This window comes from Penicillium vulpinum (assembly GCF_028829585.1).
Source record: "Penicillium vulpinum strain IBT 29486 chromosome Unknown utg000002l_segment0_segment0, whole genome shotgun sequence".
NCBI classification, from domain to species: Eukaryota; Fungi; Ascomycota; class Eurotiomycetes; order Eurotiales; family Aspergillaceae; genus Penicillium; species Penicillium vulpinum.
This window is the reverse complement of record NW_026643242.1, coordinates 793397-813914: the sequence shown is the minus strand read 5'-3', so window position 1 is coordinate 813914 and position 20518 is coordinate 793397. Positions and strand designations below refer to the sequence as shown.

The 20518-nt window shown below is 46.2% G+C and overlaps 6 protein-coding genes across 6 annotated transcripts; 4 read left to right on the top strand and 2 right to left on the bottom strand.

The window, feature by feature from the left end:
- Window positions 1-1501: 1501 nt before the first annotated feature.
- Window positions 1502-1687, top strand: N7479_003391 (uncharacterized protein; the record flags this gene model as incomplete). Its single annotated transcript, XM_057251088.1, has 1 exon — window positions 1502-1687. The coding sequence occupies one exon, from the start codon at window positions 1502-1504 to the stop codon at window positions 1685-1687; it is 186 nt and encodes a 61-aa protein (XP_057110413.1).
- Window positions 1688-4068: 2381 nt separating this feature from the next.
- On the top strand, window positions 4069-4702 carry N7479_003390 (BTB/POZ domain-containing protein; the record flags this gene model as incomplete). The annotated part of the gene is made up of 2 exons (XM_057251087.1): window positions 4069-4095; window positions 4160-4702. 2 exons carry the CDS (start codon window positions 4069-4071, stop codon window positions 4700-4702), a joined length of 570 nt encoding a protein of 189 aa, XP_057110412.1.
- Window positions 4703-5405: 703 nt separating this feature from the next.
- N7479_003389 (uncharacterized protein) lies at window positions 5406-6673 on the bottom strand (the record flags this gene model as incomplete). The annotated part of the gene is made up of 2 exons (XM_057251086.1): window positions 5406-6172; window positions 6229-6673. 2 exons carry the CDS (start codon window positions 6671-6673, stop codon window positions 5406-5408), a joined length of 1212 nt encoding a protein of 403 aa, XP_057110411.1.
- Window positions 6674-7316: 643 nt separating this feature from the next.
- On the top strand, window positions 7317-8105 carry N7479_003388 (ubiquinol--cytochrome-c reductase subunit 7; the record flags this gene model as incomplete). Its single annotated transcript, XM_057251085.1, has 4 exons — window positions 7317-7432; window positions 7639-7747; window positions 7812-7865; window positions 8016-8105. The coding sequence occupies 4 exons, from the start codon at window positions 7317-7319 to the stop codon at window positions 8103-8105; spliced, it is 369 nt and encodes a 122-aa protein (XP_057110410.1).
- Window positions 8106-8121: 16 nt separating this feature from the next.
- Window positions 8122-9910, bottom strand: alkA (DNA-3-methyladenine glycosylase II; the record flags this gene model as incomplete). Its single annotated transcript, XM_057251084.1, has 4 exons — window positions 8122-8333; window positions 8610-8668; window positions 8722-8844; window positions 8961-9910. The coding sequence occupies 4 exons, from the start codon at window positions 9908-9910 to the stop codon at window positions 8122-8124; spliced, it is 1344 nt and encodes a 447-aa protein (XP_057110409.1).
- A 3959-nt stretch (window positions 9911-13869) lies between these two features.
- Window positions 13870-15303, top strand: ecm33 (GPI-anchored protein Ecm33; the record flags this gene model as incomplete). Its single annotated transcript, XM_057251083.1, has 4 exons — window positions 13870-13927; window positions 13993-14045; window positions 14104-14951; window positions 15009-15303. Coding segments are annotated over 4 exons (1254 nt in total), but the record flags the coding sequence as incomplete, so codon positions are not given.
- Window positions 15304-20518: the final 5215 nt, after the last annotated feature.

Sequence of the window (20518 nt, the reverse complement as noted above, 5' to 3'; positions counted from 1 at the left end):
GCCTTACTTGCCTTATAGATAGATAGAATTATCTACCTTTACTATATCTAAACCATCTCATTTCTAAGCGTGTGGCCAATGGGCTGAAAGCTCAGTAGAACGTTCTAATCTGTGGTATATTCAACAGATTCGACGCCATAATTTACTGGGTAGACATAACTATTACAACCAAAAAACCCAGAAGGTTTCTGGCTGCGGAAAGCTGATCCCACCTCCTCTTTTTATCTGAGAGCACAATTGCATATAGAGAGGTCACATCTATTACTTGGAGACAACTCTACTCGGAAATGGGCTGTGCAATATAGTCTTGGGAAGTAGCGCTTAGAATACCACATACTCCGTACATACACTTTTTTAACGCTCGGCGGGTTACCACTACATGTTTCGTCCTATAGTGGAGAACCGTTCGGATCGCCAGGGTCGTTGGCAGTGTGACTCCGAATATTTCTATGTCGGATACAAAAAGCCGATATGTTCCAAAATACCTAGCCTAGATCAGTATTGGTCCAAGGTCTCTTCTTCTTGAAATGAATCTGACAAGAATCTAGTCGGTAGAGATTGAAAACACATCACATTCAGCCAATAGGATACGCCACCTGTAACAATATAGATGGTGTTGGGCGCTTGGCACGACTAGTGGGTATGGTGAGCACACCCAGGACAGGTATGCCCGTAGGCCGTGGGCGTTATAGACGGGCACTCGAAAATCTAAATAGCCCACCGCCCACCGCCCACCGTGGACGGGCGATGGGCCTATAGACGGGCGATGTCGCAGTCGAGGATTAGTTAGTTCGCGCCGGTGACCGAGGGGCGGTAGGGCTCGGCAAGCTAGATTAATAGTAAAAATGCCTCACTGGTAGGACGTATATAGGACGTAGATAGTAAGAAAGGAGCCGTAACGGGCGAAACGTTCGAGTAATAGTCGTGGCGATAAAGGCGACTTTATAGACACACGCACGGCGATATTACTCACGTGGATGGAGCTAGACCTAAAGAGGCACGCTAAACCGAAATTGGTAATTCGCCGTCACCTTAGAATACAGAGTGGTTTGGCCTGTTTGCACTCCCCGTGCTGCTCAACTCTCCGTCTCTATTATCCAGTACCATCGATATCACCTTCACTATCTACTTATCCTTACCTATTTCTCATCTAGTTGGTTTTTACTTTGAATTTTCTCAACTCTGCTCAATTTTATTCACTATCAAAAGGTTACACCTCTATTTACTCATTCTGCTGGCAAAGGTGAGCCTGAAGATAGCTCAAGCCCAAACCAGAATCCGACACAACATACTCCGTACGCGATGGCCCAAAGATCAAATCCCAAAGAATTAGGCAAGCCAAAAGGGGTATGTACAATACATTACGAATATCAACCTAAACACTTTACACCCACTTAATATCTCAGCCACGCTCTCCAATCTTTCGTATTTTTCATATCAAAGGGCTCTATCTAATACTGATCTTGTCCAGTCGCTCAATGCTCCTATTGCAGCTTTTACAATGGCTGTCATCCTTTGTTCATACTGTATTAGCTCTATTCGTACTGCGCGGCGAGATGCCCAGCTCCAGGCTCCGAGGCAGGGTTCCTATCAACGAGCTACGCCATTTGAGAGAAAAGACGAGTCATGGGTTCAACAAGCACTTGATGAGAGTCGAGCGCAGAATGGTGGGAAGGGACGACCTTAAGTTTTATTCATACTGAAATGTCAATCTTCCATTCATGCAATTACGATATGGGTTGAATTTGTTACAACAGTGTCTGATAAATAGTTTGTTAAACCAAATGTATATATATAATTCTTTGTTCATTGAGACTCTTTGTTGCTGTATATGCGAAAGGTGAAAAGAAATCATAATCAATTGGAAATAACATCTGGGTCTTCATATTCAATCAGAATTTTCAGTGTATGAATGATCATGCCCTGGGAGTCTAAGTGTATTGACAACCCAGTTCAATCTTGAAATTGTTCATCATGCGAATAGCGAAGTAATGTTGTGTTTGGGCAAGAAAATGCAAGATGCACAAGAGCAAACAGGAAACTATACAGGCAAATCCAACTGCCTTTAACAAATCAAATAGCTACAAAGCCAATGGGGATATTGGTTTGATGCAAGATGGGTTACACAAAAAAAAATGTGCAAGTGAACCTGATCAGAATCAACATCTGATATTGTTCCGATATTGATTTGTGACCGCTGTACAAATTGATCAAGTGCCGGCATTAAACACCTGAGAAACAAGTACGGATTGATGGTTGTCGAAGAGAAAAGTGTGAAGGGAGAAGTGGAAAGGAAAAAGGGAAAAAAAATAATTGGGCAAATTTCAATAGTGTGTCACGTGATTGCCCCATATATTAAAGAACCACTCATCTACTCGGGGAGTACTTTCAGCCTGGAATGCAGTTTATACAACGTATAAATTTCCCTTGTTATATATAGAAAACATGCAACTGTGATCCAAAGTTAGGTCTAAGTCAGGCCTAAGCTAAGCCAACTGGCGAATTTTTGCATTCAAGTTTCAGGTCACTCGGCACTAGCAAAGATCACCGTCGGCTTATGGAGATCGAAGATTATCTCGACGAGCTTCGTACGCCAGTGGATGAATTCATGTTTTTGAAGCAAATTGAATGAAGAGGCGATGTTTATGGCAATTTTCCACACAGCACCTGATAACTTGCTGATTCGTCCCATCACGAAGGAAAAGAGACCACCAAAAGTTTTCTTCGCGAACATGGATACTAGGGCTCTATATCCGGATCGTGATGCCGAATAGGGCTACAGATGATCATTCTGTGGCATTCAGACTTTTGGTAAACCACGCAGGCAGTATCATCTCCGTCCTAAAATAGGATGGTTGTCTCATATTGAAGTGAGCTTATAGAGCTGATCGTATAGTTGATATGATCCTGGCCGAGAATGGCAGAGGATCTAAACCTACTATGCAGCTCATTTCTATCACGTATTTCCCTTTCTCGCCTGTCTTTCTTTCTATTATGTATAATCAGGTATCTAGTCTCTCTAGTTCAGGTAGGGTACGCTGAGTCATGGAATCGGTGCCTGCCCGGGTGGGGTACAGACTATATCCTCGGGCGAGTCTCAAGTTGATTCCGAATGTTTTTGTTAGTGTCGAAAGAGAGAGAAAGATCATCCAAAAAAAATTGACAATGCTCACACCCGGGATCGATCCGGGGATCTTTCGTTAAGTTCTTGAATAAGTACGAGACGAACGCCTTACCACTGGGCCATGTGAGCTACTTAAAAAACCTTCGCGCCTACTGACCCATTTAGTTTTGTATCCTACAGCTACATTTTTGTACACTGTTTTCACTGTTATAGAGCGATTTAAATCATACGAAATAATTGATATACATAAACTAGCTCTCTATGTTTTATATACGTCTTTCAAATCTCGAAAAACTACATTTTTAGTGGTGTAGGAATTAAATTAGCTTGGTGGAATTATGTACGGAGTACTCTGTACCTTAGTACAAGGTCGGCGAAAAATGCTGGCCAAGATGCGCCTTACTGAAAGTATGTAGTGTGTAAATAGTAGATACATACATGTAACTATGGATAGTACGTATGAATTTCTCTTCTTACAACATATTTGTCAACCTACCAGACCGCAAAAAAAAAAGACGTCTCAGCGCACGTATAAAAAGACGCCCAAAAAGAACATCGAAGTATTATACATATAACCTCCCTTAGATCCTATTGAGCCAGCTAAATCAGGCTCTTGAAGTCCTAAATGGTAAAGGGCAGAGGCTGCAGACACGGCCGAATACTCTTCTCGGTATCAAATTGGAAACTTTGAATGCCCACATTTGTGACTATAGTATCAAAGCTGTGCCTCCCATGCAAGTTATCATAGTGGCCCCGTCATTCTGCATCTGGTTACAATTATGGTCTCTATATGGACAATTTTTTGGATTTGACTTAAAGCACCACATATGAACTGGTGTTGACTTCCACATGAGGCTAGGATATAGCTGTTGTTCGTAGCCTCAACGCCTGAATGTTTCGGTTCCAGTTCTCTCAACCTCTCCTGGAGCGCCTCTCTTTCCAAGATGGCATCGATCAAAATCTCCTCCCAGGTTCACCAGCCACTGGGAGATCTTCTTACGGAGGATCGTTCCTCATGTAACTATCATCAGCCAGAACGAGAGCCTTAAAGGTCACGGTGCCATTATTTGCACCAAATCTCACTTTTTTGATGCTACTCTCAAGCCTTTCAAGGAACCTATCATCGGGACCATCAATCTACCGGAGGACGATCCGGAGACAATCAAACGAGTTCTGTGTTTTCTCTACCGACAGAACTACAACGACCATGATCAAGGCGCCGAGGAACTCACCAGTCTAACCCCCAGAAAGTGCCGAGCAAGTGTGAAAACAAGGCGAGCGAACTTGAACATGGCAAGGCCGCTGCCTACACCAATATCTGTCTACCTTGAAGCAGACAAGTTCAGCATAGTTCCTCTAAAGCAGCTTGCTTTGGACAATCTTTCTACGGGGATGAAAGACTACTGGATGACATACTCGTTCCCCAAAATCGCTCGTGAAATCATGTCATCAATTTCCCTTCGGGGTTCTAGTCTTCTTAATGCTCTAGTAAAAGTCATTTGCGGCCATCTTGGTGACTCTATGATCACGGTCAACTTGGATCTCTCATTATTGCAAGATTGGCAGAAAAGGGCATAAGTTCGGCAGGTCATACTGTGAAATATCTCGCTCATAATATCAATCGAAACACCCAGTGTCGGGAGTGTAGGGAACCCTTTAATGTGATCCTGAAGGGGGAGAGTTTCAGAACGGTTTCTTCTACTGTGCCAGTTGTCAGACACGGCACGAGCATTGAAATCTAGTGGAGAGTTTTAAATAAAATACGTTCTACGTCTTCTAAAATCAGATGTGAGAGCCATTTCCTTATTTGAGAGTGTGTATTCACGAGAATGGGGCAAGCATATATAATAGCCAATGTATATACAAAAGAGAGATGCAGAAGCCGGGAAGATGGTAGACAAGTTTAGAAGGCAACAAGAAAAAAAGAGGAATGCTTTAATCGGCAAGTCTCTTTCAGCTAAATGAAGCGAGCATGTGAAGACATGTGAAAGCTGCTTCACATGTCAGAACCCCGAAGTCTGGAGATACTGTCATCTATGCCGAGACGATCGTATGTTTTCGGAATGCAGTAGCCAAAATTTACTCGCTAAAGATCGAACTGCAGATATCAAGGAACAGACCGCCTCGTCACTGTCTATACATATTGTGACAAAAAGGGGAGAAAGGAGGACTTGGCGATCAGAAGTGGTGGTGTGTGATGTTTTAAGAGGCGGGTATGAAGGATGTGAAGGGAGGAGTTGAAACTTGAAATAATCTTTTCTGTGTTGATAGATCGTGGATATCAGATAGATCCCCGAGCTTCTTCTTCCATCTGGATTCTTAGGGCGCCATCATGCTGCAAGGTATTAATCTGCTTCCGCATGTATTCGTATGTGAGCATAGTCGTCATGGCGGCCGGGACGGCCCGGAAGAGGTTGACGCCAATCCCGGAATAAAACGCACGCCAGCCCTCTTCATTGAGGATTGTCTGGAACGTGCGCACCATGCCATTATAGCGAGGGCGGCTGGGCATTCCATCTGATGAGGATATGCCTCCCGAGCGGCCGCGGTCGTGTGGATGTTTCAATCCGCCGCGGAACGCAATCTCTTCGTGAGATTGTGCCGGAATAGTCCGTTGCTGTGTTTGGAGTCGGGTCCGTAAGACCTCATGCGGGTATGTGACTGTGCTAGCACAGACCTTGCTGAGGAAAGTGGCGAGGGATATTCCCATCCAGTGTGAGCTACCGGTATCAGGGTGTTCGCCGATACCATAGCCTGTTAATGCCATTTTTAGATATTCGTAGAGGGGGAATTGAATGGCCACATGGGTTAGTCCCAGCAGAGCTGGGGTGAGGCCAGAGTAGAAGGAGCGAATGCCTTCAATTTGATACATCTTGCGAGCAGCATCCCATGTGCCTGAGTATTGCCAAGGGGCTCGCACTCCTTCACTGCTTTGTTTAAGGCTTTGTGACATGAGCCTGGTCTTGATGACCCAAATGGGGTTCGTCACAATCGTTGAGCATGCACCGGCCGAGATTGAAGCATAGCCGCGAGATAACCACCAGCTTCCTGTAACCCGATCAGTACTGATTAATAACCCAATCCTCTATTCTGGAGGTACCTACCTGTCTGGTCATAGAAATATTCACGAGTCCGGTCATAGACTGCTAGATAAACAGCCCAAGTGGGAAGATATCCCAGCAACATTGGACCTAGTCCCTGGTAAAGACCGCGAATGCCATCTTCCCGCCAAATCCTCCTTCCGCTTCCGAGCATACCGCGATACAGCACCCCTGAGGCAACTTCCTTTGCTCCGCGCCGAAACCCACCCTGGGCTTGGAGCTTCGTTTTTATGACATCAAGAGGACAGGTGACAATACCAGAAGCCACGCCAGCGCTGGCTCCGCAGAAAGGTGCTATGTAGAAGTTGGGTATCTTGGTGGAAAATATCTCGAGGCGGGCTTTGAAATCGGAGCTTGGTACGGCGGGCACATTGGGATCATTGTCGACATGGATTGACCGAGTTTGGTTTGGGGAGCTGCCCGGAGCGCTTCGGCCGTTTGTAGACATATTGGTGGCCGGCGCTCACGTAGCTTGTCGAACCGTACTGAATCAACGAGGGCCCCCGGGCACGAGCATATCGGGTGCTCGATCCGGAACCCAAGAACCCTATCTCAAACCGAGCTGGGAAAGAAATGTAGATTTATTCGAATATCCAAAGTCTGTAAATGGTGGAAGGAAGGAGGTGTGTGTAATGACGGAGGATTGCCGGGAGAGAGTTTTCGAGGGCCGATGGTTACCGAACCCGGTGTGGTTGCTTCGAATGCGCAATGTTCTAGTATCTTGCAGCACGGACGCGGGCGGGGTCTCAGAACAATCAAGCTTCTTGGTGTAAGCAGGGATCAGTAGTTGCTTTAAGACTTAACAGATCCCACCACTGTGAGAATAAGCAAGCAATAAGATTGAGAAGGGGATATGACATAGGAAACCCATCTGTTAGTGGAGCGCACCGATTGACATTCCTAGTTTCTCCACCGCCTGAGGCACTAATATCACGTGCATATCGCCTCAGGCGTATAATTTCCGTTTCGGGACTAGCCGCCCGAGCTCCGTTTTGCACAACCTCGCAACATCGGGTCATCTCGTGTTCCAGTCGGATAGCCTTACCAACCCTTCACAACACCCACGTCAATTGGGATACCCGGGATTCAAAATGTCTGCCCCTTCGCTCGCCAGTTACATCGTCAAGCGCCCATGGCTCAAGAGCTGGCTCACCCCTCTCTCCCACTGGTACACCGATGCCGCCGGCTACAGGAGACTCGGACTCAAGTAATTCTTGCCCTCCCACATCGACTATCCCCGACCACGAGCGATTGAGACAACGATTGGAAATTCGCTGGTTGAATTCCTCGTGCACCGGTGGCATATCTTTTGAATGCGATCGCAGTTGCGTCGGATTTGCCCGGAGGCCCGGTCTTTCGAATATCGTTCGCGGCAGTGTTGAACTGTGAAACACTTACTAACTATCCAACTAGGTTCGATGACCTGATCCCCGAGGAGAGCGAGAACGTCCAGCGGGCCATCAAGCGTCTTCCCGCCAAGGAGGCCTACGACCGTGTCTTCCGTATCCGCCGTGCATTCCAGGTTCGACCGACCCCCTTCCTTTGTATCCAATTGGCGCAAAACCTAACAAACATGTCAATTGCAGTGCTCCATCTCCCACACTCTCCTTCCCGCTCACGAGCAGACCAAGCCCGAGGAGGTGAGTCCCCAACATCCAAATTTCGCTCTCCCCGCATGGGTCTCCGTATCGGCCAATCCTGTTGCACGGATTTGTCACATCCACTTCGACTTCGTTTTGAAGCATTTACTCGCCGCAAGGAACACAATGCTAACAATGCAAATGAAATAGGATGTCGAGTACCTCAGCCCCATCATTCGCGAGATCGAGAAGGAGGTCAAGGAGCGTGCTGACCTTGATAACCTTGTTGTCCGCAAGTAAGCGGTTTCTGCTTGGTTCATAGAATTTGAAAACACGGGGGTTGGTGTACCATTGTTGCTGGCATGAAATAAACGCCTGGTGTGCTTTCTTCGTAATGGAATGGGCGCCGTCGTCGGCGGCCCACGGCTTGGTTACGCAGCCTGAGTGTACTGATACTGTACAAATCGATTTTCTTCGCGCTCTTATATCTTTGGTTAATCTTGTAATCGACAAGCGGATCTTGCACCTCTTGCAGTATTGATGAACTCTGACAATAACTGGTGGTTCGTGGGAGCCGTGGTAACTGTTCGGTTTGGGCGTCAGGCGCCCAACATCGGTGCCTGCATGTGTATAACATCTTCAATTATATTCATTTCTCATAGTCACGAAACCGGCGCCACAATTCACTCAAATGTCAATTATACACTATGGCAATATCTATAATACAGCACAATCTCAAATGCTCAATGTCCAGTAAATCACGCGGTATCAAGACAGCCAGGTAGTACTTATACGTCTTTTAACCACTAAGAACAGCCACATCAACGTCCTCAACCCGCCACATATACCACATAAACAGACTCCTGAATCAACTAAGTAAGCACATTGTCTACACCATGGACAGAGTTAGACATACCTATATGGTGCAAACTTGGCAGCGAGTTCCAGCATATCCTTTTCGGCCATATATTTGAACTTGCCACCACCCTTCCCCTTGAGTTTGCTCACATCACGACCCACAAAGGCAGCACAGCCTCGTCTGCTAAGGTGTCAGCGAACCCTTCCCTTAAACCACAACACAACCAATTCCTAGCCATTAGACCAAGAATCTGCATACATATAGAACAAAATTAACCTTAGAAGAAAAGAACTTACTGTACCCCCAAGTCCCCAGTAGAAAACACATCAGTGCGCTTGAGCGCAAACATAGCAAACATCTCAACCGACCATTTCCCCAATCCACGAACAGCAATAAGCTTCTCAAACAACTCCTCATCAGTAGCCCGCGCTAGCATTCTCGCCCCAAGCTCCCCACTAGCAAACTTTTCCGCAAGGCCCTGGATATACTCCGCCTTACGCTGCGATAGCCCCGCTGTGCGCAGAGTAGGAATATCACACTTGGCGACCTGTTCCGGGGTCGGGAACTTTGCATGCTTATGACCATCAGGCGCAATGGTATCGGGTAAATCAAACAGCGCTATAAACTTGTTCTTGATGGACTTTGCTGCCGCGCCGGAGACTTGCTGACCGATGATGCTGCTGACCAGGCTGTTGAAGGGGTCGATTTCCTCTGCCAGGCCGGCAGGCGAGAAGAGCGGACATGGATGTTTCTCAATTACTTTTGCAATGCGTGGGTCTGCTGCTATGAGGTACGCGGTGGCTTTCTCGAGTAGTGTCCCTGTTGTAGCCATTGGCCGTGGGAGGCCGGTTTTCGAGGGGGAGGCATCTTCTGCGCGCGCTGGGTAGGCGTTTACTGTTGAGCCGTGGGGGGTGATGAGGGTTGCGTTTGTGCGGTGCGGATCAACGGGGCGGTCGAGGGGAGGAGGTGTCTGGGGTCTGAATATCGGGGGGTTAGTGGTTGAGGGCTGGTTGTCTGTTTCTTGTTTCTCTGTGACTGCTGGCTCAGGGGACCAATAGGAGGTCCCTGGTTTTGGCTTCGTCTTTGTGGCTTTTTTATCTGATTTATTGGGCTTTGTGGATGCCTTGCGAGGTTTTGTCACTGCACTGCGTTGGACTCTGGTTGCTTCGCTCGGAGCTGAGCTTTGGAGTAGTGGTGTTTTGAGTGTTGGAATGGAACTCAGTCGGGCTGAGCGTCTGAGTGACATTTTTGAATGATAGATGGGATGACTCGTCTTCGATGACCTATATACTGGATCTGAGAAAGTCTCGAGGGGGTTGTAGGCGAAGCTAGGGTTTGCGGAGGTGGAGTTGGAGCTTCGCCGCGCTACCCCACGAGTGCCAAGCACAATGATGACGCTTTTCAATGGCCTGGGCAGAGACAGTTTCTATCATTGAGCATGATTCTCAATGATAACTAGTTTTGTTTTTCTCTTGCCGGGATAGCACTTTTTACATGTGATATAGATTTAAATATATAATTCAATCTCTCTCTTCTGACCAATATCTTCTATATAAATCTTCCTCACAAAGAGACCCTTAAACACCTCTGGAGCCCAGAAAGGTTATTCACACACTCAATCTATGCCTATCCATGGAAGATGGGATGATGCAGCTCACTTGTGAGCTAACTGCTGCTGAATATTAGTGGCAAGGCTTTGTCTAAGTAGGTAACACATGGAAGCGAAATTTGATGCTGAGAGACACTATGAAATGACTCGCAGCTTGATTCTTGAAATATCTTGGCAACGAGCGTGATATGACCATATGACCTATTTTATTCTATTATTTAGTACTGTATTGTGAATGGTGTTATGATATGCATTTATGAATGGTCGAGAAACATCTTAGCCTACATATATGCTCCATACTGTGTACTCCGTACATGAAACCGAATCCAAGTATTTAAACCAAGATAGTTTTTCTGGTATATGTCAATATTACTAAGTACATAGGCTATAAATATCCCATTGACTCCATGGCAATGGCAACCCAATTTTGGTAGACAGGAAGAGAGGATTGTACCTTGGATTTATACTGAGAAGTCACGCGATTGGATGCAATATACTCCGCTGCGGTACAATTCCAAGGAACTATCCGCAAGAACACCCGTGGACCGAGATTGAAATAAATGCTCGGTAATACAATACACCTTGAAATTTCGACAAGCGAGAATCAAGCACATGTACATGTAGATATAGTTAATGATAATCAGAGACTTTATATGGCTTTATATTAGAAGGTATTGCTCAGCTACTCCGTACATATATATTACATGAAACACCCATATTCACGTTAGTGGACTACAATTCTATTATTGACCCCATCACCGACTAATTATATCCGGTAAGAAACAAAATGAAAAAAATGAAAAATTAGTGGAGATGAACCAACTGTTCATCTAAGACAAGTAGAGATCGACCGTTGAAAAAAAAAAAAAAGAGATTAGCATTTAGACCGAAGCGAGTCAAATGCCCAAAGACGTTCGTGCATCAATTCGAAACAAGAATGAATCCTTGTTTGTGAGACCAGCCTCAGAAGCCAGCACACAAGAACAAGAAGGCAGAAAAGCTTCGCATTGCAGTCCAACCAAGATAATCCAGATTAGGGTGAAAACACATACCCCAGAGAGGTCGGGTAAGTGAATTGTGCATTGCTTACTCCGTACATTTCAATGGTCTGGTGTTCTAGGGAATGTGGCCATTCGCGACCCCTAGATAGATAGTTATACACCCGTACCTGAAAGTTCCACGCATTCCGGTGCGTGGTCATTCTCTTGGCCTCCCGAACAGGCAGGATAGGAATGTGAATTGAATGCTATGAATCACCATACACAGGCGTCTTTCGTTTTGTGACAAGTGGCGGCCAAGTATAGGACCGCCAGTACAGAGTTGGGCTTAGCTTAATGCCGAGTTGTACCCATATTTGTGGCGTAACGAGCACGGGCAAGTATTCAGTCAGGTCAGCGTGTGTTAGGTTTATGCGATTCTGCAGACCTGGATTTCAATGCAAGACAACGCGGCCTTGCTCTATAAAGAGGTAGAATATATATCATGAACCGGTTTTTTGATAGGGTTCTAACCCATCGAAGCAAAACGGATTGGTGGAGCGTACACGAGTGGGGTGAGACGTATCGAGTGGAACATTTGCCAACTCTAGTCCCGTACACAGGGCTGTACTTCGTAACGTCTCCGACAAAAATATAATGACTTTGTCGCCATTCAAAAAGGGACATTTTGTAGATATTCCATTGTCAATACTATCAATTCCATTGGGTCTTGAAGAACGAGATGCCATTGAATCCGTAAAATTTACGGGGCCGATGAAGCTCTAGAATTTGATCGTCGCATTTTAATTGACAGAAGCTCCCCCGGAGCCAAAGTTATAGCCGGTTCTGCATTATTACCGACAGCGCACAGATGTTTGAAATTTTCATTTGTCAGTACGTTGCACATTTGAAAATTTCCAGACGAATTTTTGCGACCAACTCGAAGGTGCATCATTGTGATTTAAAGCTGTACATCGCACAATATAGGCAAGGTAGGTGCATGTGTACCCTGTTCACCCCGTCACAAAAGTACTCGGGTACAAAAAGTGTGGCGGAGTTTCACAGAATCAGTTGTGATCGACTATCGATCTCCGATAATTAATTACTCACGGAGTCTCCGTACGGAGTATTATAACAAGTGTTGTGCGCATTGCGCATAAAATAGGGGTTTGATAGGCTTTCTCTGATACAATTTGCATATCTCATTCGCGAGGAGGCGATTGTTTCGCCTCAGGTAGATCTGTATTTTCGGAAAACAGCGAGGATTGACAGTAATCCAGGGCGAGTCATTCCAACGTGCCAATCAGGAGTCGTGCATGCCAATCGACGATAGCGGCAGGGGGCGGGTCCAGAGAAGGCTTGGGTTCCCGCAAATTTAGATCGCCCACTATCAAAGGTGAGAAGCTTCGACGAATTTGAAGATTGCGTGTTCAGTATCTAGTGTTTCGGGGAGAATGGTTGCTATGTGATAGTGTTGTAGGGATTCGGTGGTTGCCAAGTATATTGTACAATAATATCTATCAGGGTTGGAGATTGTCTCATGTAAATGCAATAAGATCCAATGAGAAGCAAAGTTACAGCACGAAACACCTGAAGATCAACAGGGGAGTCTTAAGCTTGGTGGTATAGATGACGACAACAAGCGATAGGTAGGATGGGGCCGTTGATTGACTGGCTAGCGAAGTTCTGATTGACCGGTCGAACTGGAGGATTGCACGCTTGTTACAAGCTAGTATTTATGCATTATTATTAGATCCTAGTAGTATTAAGGATGTATCTGTCCTTTCGAGCATAAATTGGCATGGGATTTTAGTGTCGAAAATACCGTGGAGATGTGATTACATATATGTAGTTTGTACTTTTAATAGGGCCAAGCAAAGCTACAAAGATAGCATTGCAAATGATTGTACGGAGTACGGGGTATGGTTGCACAGAAGTGGCAACTATGACACTATGCCGAGGCCTGATCACCGTCAAGTTGTACAGGGTACCTTGCCGAGTGCATGGCTTCATTTGAAAGTGACGAAAACATCTAGGTATACCCATAGCTATTACTATGTAAACAATGACATCGGAGTATTAAATTCCCAGAATATTCTCCATGGAAACAATTGAACAAAATACCAAATTCTCTAATGGAGAAAGGGGGGCGAATGGAGAGGGATAAGCGTGCAAGAGTCTAGCGCCCAAAAGCAGGAATTGGTGAATTGGCCAATATTATTTGATTTGATAATTGAGTTATTTTTGTTTCATTTGAGTAATTTTGAAGTAATTTTCAGTTTATTAGTGGCTGGTAATTTTTTTTCTTGGTAAAAATGGCTGCACAGTCAGGTTAGAATTAGCGATAAAATACCTGGAACTACCCTGGCACGTCCCTGACACGCCGGATGCGGTACTGTGTATGTTTTCTTTCCCCCCTTGGTATGGCACAGCCATAAAAAAAAAAAGTGGCACCTGGTAAGATTAGAATACAAACAATCTCCACTCTCTCCCCTTTCCTCGCCCAAGGCTCCTTCTTCTTCTTCCCTCCTCCAACCTTCGTCCATTCGTTCTTACCATATTTGAGAGTTCCTGCCTTGTCCATCTCGGCAGTATTTCCGCTTCCCTCTCGTTTGAAGCGCTTCTTCTCTAATCACTCGTTGCGGATTCCCCTCTAACTTTCCAATATCTCTAATCGGTACGCAATTCCCCTGATCCAAAAGTCCCAATTCAAAAATTCATCGCTGACACATAAGATTTTAGAATCTATCATGTCTCTCAAGTACATCCTCTCCGCGCTGGTCGCCAGCCAGGCTGTTTTCGCTGCCCGTGAGTATTCTGTTCCTGTCATTCTCTATATATATCCACTAACAGTGCCATCCTACAGCCGACTGCGGCGATACCAAGATTAAGACCCAGAGCGATGCCGATGCCATCAACACCTGCGAAACCATCAAGGGTGATATCACCATCGACAAGTCCTACAGCGGCGACCTCCGTATCGACGGCGTCGAGAAGATTACCGGTGGTCTGGTCTGCTCTGGTGGTCAGAACGTCAGCTCCATCAGCGCTAGCCTCCTCACCTCCATCGGCAAGGGCTTCGACTTGGAGGGACTCACAACTTTGACCCTGCTCGACTTCGCTCAGCTCGACTCCGTTGGTTCGATCAACTTCGAGGCTCTCCCTAAGCTGCAGTCCCTGACTTTCGGCGGCGACGGTGTCACCAAGGCTGGTGATGTCATCATCGCCAACACTGGTCTGGTTGACCTGAACGGTATCTCCCTCAAGACTGTTGGTATCTTCAGCATCCAGAACAACCGTGACCTGAAGACCATCAACATCAACAACCTTCAGAACGCCTCCGATCTGATCAGCTTCTCGGGTAACTTCGATACCCTCGAGATTGACCTCCCCAACCTTGGCACCGGTACCAACATGACCTTCCAGAACATCTCTTCCATCTCCCTGCCTTCTCTTGAGAAGCTTACCGGCCAGCTCGGCTTCTGGGGTACCAAGTTTGAGACATTCTCTGCTCCCAACCTCACCCAGACCGGTGATCTTATCTTCAAGGACAACAGCAAGCTGTCCAACATCAGCATGCCCGTCCTGAAGACCGTTGACGGTGGATTCACTATTGCCCGTGACGACAAGCTCTCCACCATCAGCCTTCCCATGCTCCAGCGTGTTAACGGTGCCATTGACTTCAGCGGTACCTTCAACAAGTAAGTGGCCTTGCTCCCACAGCTTTATCTACGTATATATATACTAACACTGAATAGGCTTGCTCTTGGTGCTCTCAAGGATGTCGAGGGTAGCTTCAACATGCAGAGCACCCGCGGAAACTTCAGCTGCGACGACCTCAGCAAGCTGAAGAGCGACGATGTCATCAAGGGTAACTTCAAGTGTGATGCCACCACCAACAACCCCACCACTTCCAACGGCAAATCCGGTACTTCCAGCTCTACCTCCAGCGGCTCTTCCAGCACCAGCTCCGGTGCTGCCTTCATGACCGGTGCCAACGTCCCCGTTGTTGGTCTCGCCGCCATCTTCGGTGCTCTTGCTCAGCTCCTGTAAGCGATTGATTAGTGGAGGATTCAAATGAACTTGGGGATTTTTGTATAAAAGTCAACCAAGCAACGATCTCAATATTCGTTCCACATTGCAGTTGTTACGATAATAATTCGGTCTTTCGTGGAGAAAATTCGCAATATGGAATCTGACCTCGGGAGACGTATCCCCGTCGCGCACCAGGAAGGAGTTTATCTTATCCTTTTTGTTTATTGTTTTGCTATGTTTCAATGTTCGCTCATCGCGTCCTAATGCATTTGGTTGCACTTTGTAACCTGATCGTTCCCTGTTGATATGCCGAGAGGGGAGGCTGCTTCGAGCCTGTGGGTGGGATCTCGGTTCTCGTTGTACTTCTTGTGTAAACATTCCTTGAGCTGTTTTTTATGCCGTAATATTCCCTTTTACTCTAGTTGCGTGCGAGCTAATGATTGTAATTGTATCTTTCTTACCCCTTATGTTCATGCCCAAGCAACGTAGTTCCCTTCGACACATCTATCACAGTAGTCTTGGTAGTATCGAAGAGCCAGCGACTTTCCCTTCATCCGTTAGGCCTCGGCATACCCCCTTGGATACTGTGCCTTCGCAAACTTAGCTGCCGCTCGTCTAGGCATATCCACCGATCGCCCGATTTTCCATAATCGACCAAAGCCCGAAACGTTAAACGATTTCTAATTTTGGCTGTTACCAACACGAGATATATCCACCCATCACGAATTCCCACAACCACGTCATATTCAATTCTCAAGTGTTAACTCTAACTTCCAACTAACTTATATATATATATCAACTTCCGCTTCCCAAAAGTCAAATCTCCGCAATGATCGAACCTAACCTCCCCATTTCCAACTCCCGCATCGGAAAGTCGAACACGGCGAACACCACATCCAAATCCACAATACACACACAACAACATCCCCGGTGAACCAAGCACGCCATATTACCTAGATCGTCTAGCTACATTATATACATGCTACCATCCACTCCTACAGCCTATCCGAATCCGAGTTCATATCTATTCAGCATCACAAAGACCAGGATTGCGGTGGATACAATCTAAGCGCTAGACGCTAGATATCGGTTATCTGTAGAACATATCCATGTGACCACAGTGTGTGCGTTGTTCTTTTTTCTTTTTTGGCCCGGGCTAGCTACTAGCTTCCTTAGTATTGGGATGGATCATAGAATCTGGTCCGTGGGAATGCGGGAATTAACAGATCGGGAAGACGGGCTAGAGAGCATAGGAAGTTGGGAAGTCGTTCCCGAGATACTCTTGTGCTTTTTGGATGGCTGTTGGGTTTGTTTGCTCTCTATCGGGGGTTGTAAAGTGGCAAGGCGTGGGTTGTTTGTCCCCGGTGGGTTGGTTTGGGGGAGAATCAGAGAGAGGCTTAGTTACATTACAGGGTTTGAGAATGAGAATAGTATTCCCTGTAGGCCAGTAAGTATCTACTCTCAAGTAGGTACGTCCATATGTTATTGCGTTGCATGTGTCAAAAAAATAGACACCCGTTGTGTATATATATCTATGCTAGGGATATGTGAATAGTGCAATATAGGCAGTGCTGCCTCAGTACATTATACTAAGCTACCATGTGCGTTTCAGGACTGTACTCTGACTTGCATCAAAGCCTCAAAAGCGTGAAAAATGGAGAAGCCAAAGCCAATCCATCTTGGGGAAAACTCGACAAGTCGAATCCACAGCGCCGGACCACGTCATTCAATCCGATTCGAAGGCGGCCCCTCCCCGAAGCGCGAAAAAATTAGGATCGCAGCTAGTTTTACACGGGTAGCGACAGCTAATCGTAGGGTGATTGGCTAGTTCTATATCCGGAAACGATATGGGGGTGAAGGAAGGATTGGCCGTTGGCGGTTTTGATAGTGGGTTGGTCAATCATGGTGGATATTGTTATATGTATGCTATTTTCTTTGTTCTGTAGATATTATTACAAAGTATGGAGTACATATATTGGGATATTGCTATATGGTACAGAGAAGTATGCTCGTAAATGATTGTTTGAGTACTAAGTTGATTGCAATAAATAGTTATGCAGAGCGAGCCGGATCCTATCCCGGTGGCCGGAAAGAGGGGAATCGGCGATCGTTACGCTCTGAAGAACATCTTGCATTAGTCTACGGTCGCTAAAATCTTATCTCAAGTGACGAACTCTTCATCGTGAAAATCAGTCAAACAGACAATCCCGTGTACACCACAGGTCGTATACAGTAGTGGCGGATTTAGATTACGACTGTGGAGGTGCGTTGGATGTATGCTTGCATCCAAAGATTGCCGCATGTGTCGACCTACATGCACTCCAGACCGTGCCTGTACGGCTGAAACCCACAGGATGGAATATAGGGCCATTACTATATAAAAACTGGAAGATAAAGACAGATGGCGGGGGACGGAAAGCCCCGACGGTGATCCGTCTATGGTGTGTGTCATTTTCTGTAGATAAATTATTATTCTGTACGTACTTTTTGTTCCTCTAAGTTTCGGGTCGCTCCTTTGAAACCTTTGAGATGCATTATCAAACAATCTGATCTCTCGACGTCAAAAGCGTAGATCTACAAGGCCAAAGTATACTTCAATTTGATCTGCAATGAATGCGAGCAGAGTAGCACCGAGCATAGCCCGATTGGCCAAAACTCTCGACGTCGTGGTACAACTGTATATTGTACATCGTACTTTGGCTGACTTTTTTTAGTGTCCTTGATGTACCTTGGCAACGACGTATTGACGTATCGACGTGAACGAGGAATGGGCAAGATAAGCTGGTTATGGGTTCCAGTGGTGCTGAGAGTGGACACTGGCTCTCTTTTTATTTGCTTCATAACAGAAGAAACTAGATCAGAATATGAGAAAACGCCACCGTCGTATGTAGGCAATGCTGTTCGCTTGATTACCGACCAGCCTGGGCTCAGCGCGAAAAAGAAAGTAGATAGGAGTGCAAGACATGAGCTGGGATTCGAGATTACGGCGTACTCCGTAGAGATCAGAGCGTAATATCGAGGTGGTAAGGAGTTATTCCTCACGGAACTCCGCTACTGTAGGTATCTTTGTGAGTCAAATCTCGCACGAATATGATGCGTTTCGGTCGAAATGAGAACAGAAAAACAAGGTACCTGAATAAGAATATACATATTCAGGTCTGGCCCACCAGAATATACATCCGCCTTGCATGGGGGGCAACATGCGATCCAGGTAATGGGAAATGGTGGAGGCCCTGAGCGCACCGTGGTGGGAATCGATACCGCAATGCATCATGTAGGAACTAGATCCAGGCGATCTCTACTCCATAGAATGAGACCAAAATGTACGTTGTTCAACGCTCCACATAGTATCTATGTTGCCTCCACGGGGCAGCATATAGTACTTGCTGTATGTGTATGTGTATGCATGCATGCACTTCGGAAGCCCCTCGAGTGTGACCTCTCGGATGCGGCGAATTTGAGTTCCAGAAATAGTCCCTACAACATACGCACAAAGTATGTACTATGTACAGCGGGCGCCTGCTAGATTTGTATACTAGGGAGTTGTCCTTGCAGGAGCCGGTGGCAATTGCACCAGTCGGGGAATAGATTCCTGTCCGCAGGATCGATTGCGTTAACAGGGATTAGGGAGCTGCTGCGTGCTCCTTCTTATTATTGGGAAATTTGAGGACTTTGCGCTTTTGTTTTGGGATTTCTTTCTCACGTACGGAGTACTTCTGAACGATAAACGCTTTCTGCCTATTCGGGCAATCAGTAGTGAACCTTGCACACAATATTATATTGTACCCCGTACTCCGTACAAAATAGGCAGTTGGAACTTGAGGTCCACATGGCCTTTTGGCTAACGATTATGATGGTCTGCCCTTGCTGCTAATGCCTCCGTCGACATTACATAATATTATATACAGGGATAACAATTATTGTGTATCAACCGAGTACTCTGTACTCCGTAATGGGCCAGGCAATTTGCGGAAATAACCTTCCGTTATCGAATAAACCAAAAGTATATACAGCCTCTTCCGTCGTGGGATCACTCCGACACGAGCCTACATTTCGATGCTTACCACTCAAACAGAACGAAGCGGGAAGTTCTAGGCTCTCCAGTGGGGAGACAACACGGACGGTAGGGTACTGTATGTACGGAATTTGGGAGGGGCGATCTAAAGTGGGAACTAAACATGGCAATAATACACGAAGATCCTTGAAAAAAAAAGCCTTGCACACAGAAGGAGAGAAAGGTACGGAAATACGGAGTAGGCCTTCGAGAGAGGTCGAGATTGCACTTGACGAAACCGATCGAATCACATTCCATAGGCAAATCTGCGCCATGGGCTAGGCACCCGTGGTAAAAACAAGATCCCTGATCCTAGTCGCCATGCTACATCGTCTAAATAGGGAAGAGGATATTGCATTGTGCATGAGCCGGCGCCTTTTCAACGCTTGGCGAGGGTTTAGCTCCAGGAAGAGTATTTTGGATATCTCAAATTATCAGTCAAGTGATTTGCAGCTATGGAGTACCCCATACAACTAATCTATAGCTTAGAATAAGATTCCACTAATTATACCGTCCCCGCTCTGTCCCTGACAGTTGGTACTCGACAGGTCAAGAAGCGGCACAGGAGAGGCGACTATTGGGAATGATTTGGCAGAAAGAAAGCATCGGATACGCCCATTGGCGCCGAGAGCACTGTAAGCTTTATGATGAGACCGTGGAGGCGAAGAGGACCTGAGAAACTGGGTCATAAATTTGCATATGGTGGCTTGTTCCTTGCACATGAGAGCCGCACGGGACGGGATCTCGTCCGTGCTTGTAGCTAATGCTGTGTAATGTGGAAAGAGGGACTACGAAAGTATGGTCATCGGGTCTGAGAACACATACAGGTGGCGTTGATACTAGACCTCGTAGTCCGTGGAGTAGATGTCTACATCCATGATAACACGTATCCCGATGCAATTAGGTCGAGACAAACCTTCAGCATCAGACCCAGGAATCGGGATACGAGTTTAATTCCTCGTCTAAGAAACTCAAAAGATTTCAATTTGGTATACGGAAAATCTGGAGAGGAGATCCTAGATGCACGTCACTTAAACTGGTAAACAAGGAGGGAGCCAAAAGGACAGGCGTGAAGATCCCTAGGGCCCAGATGGGTCCGGGGAACGATCGGAGCTACAACGTATAGAGTTCGGCCGAACTAGAATAGTTCGTGTGTGAGTTTTGTCCTCGAGTTAACGT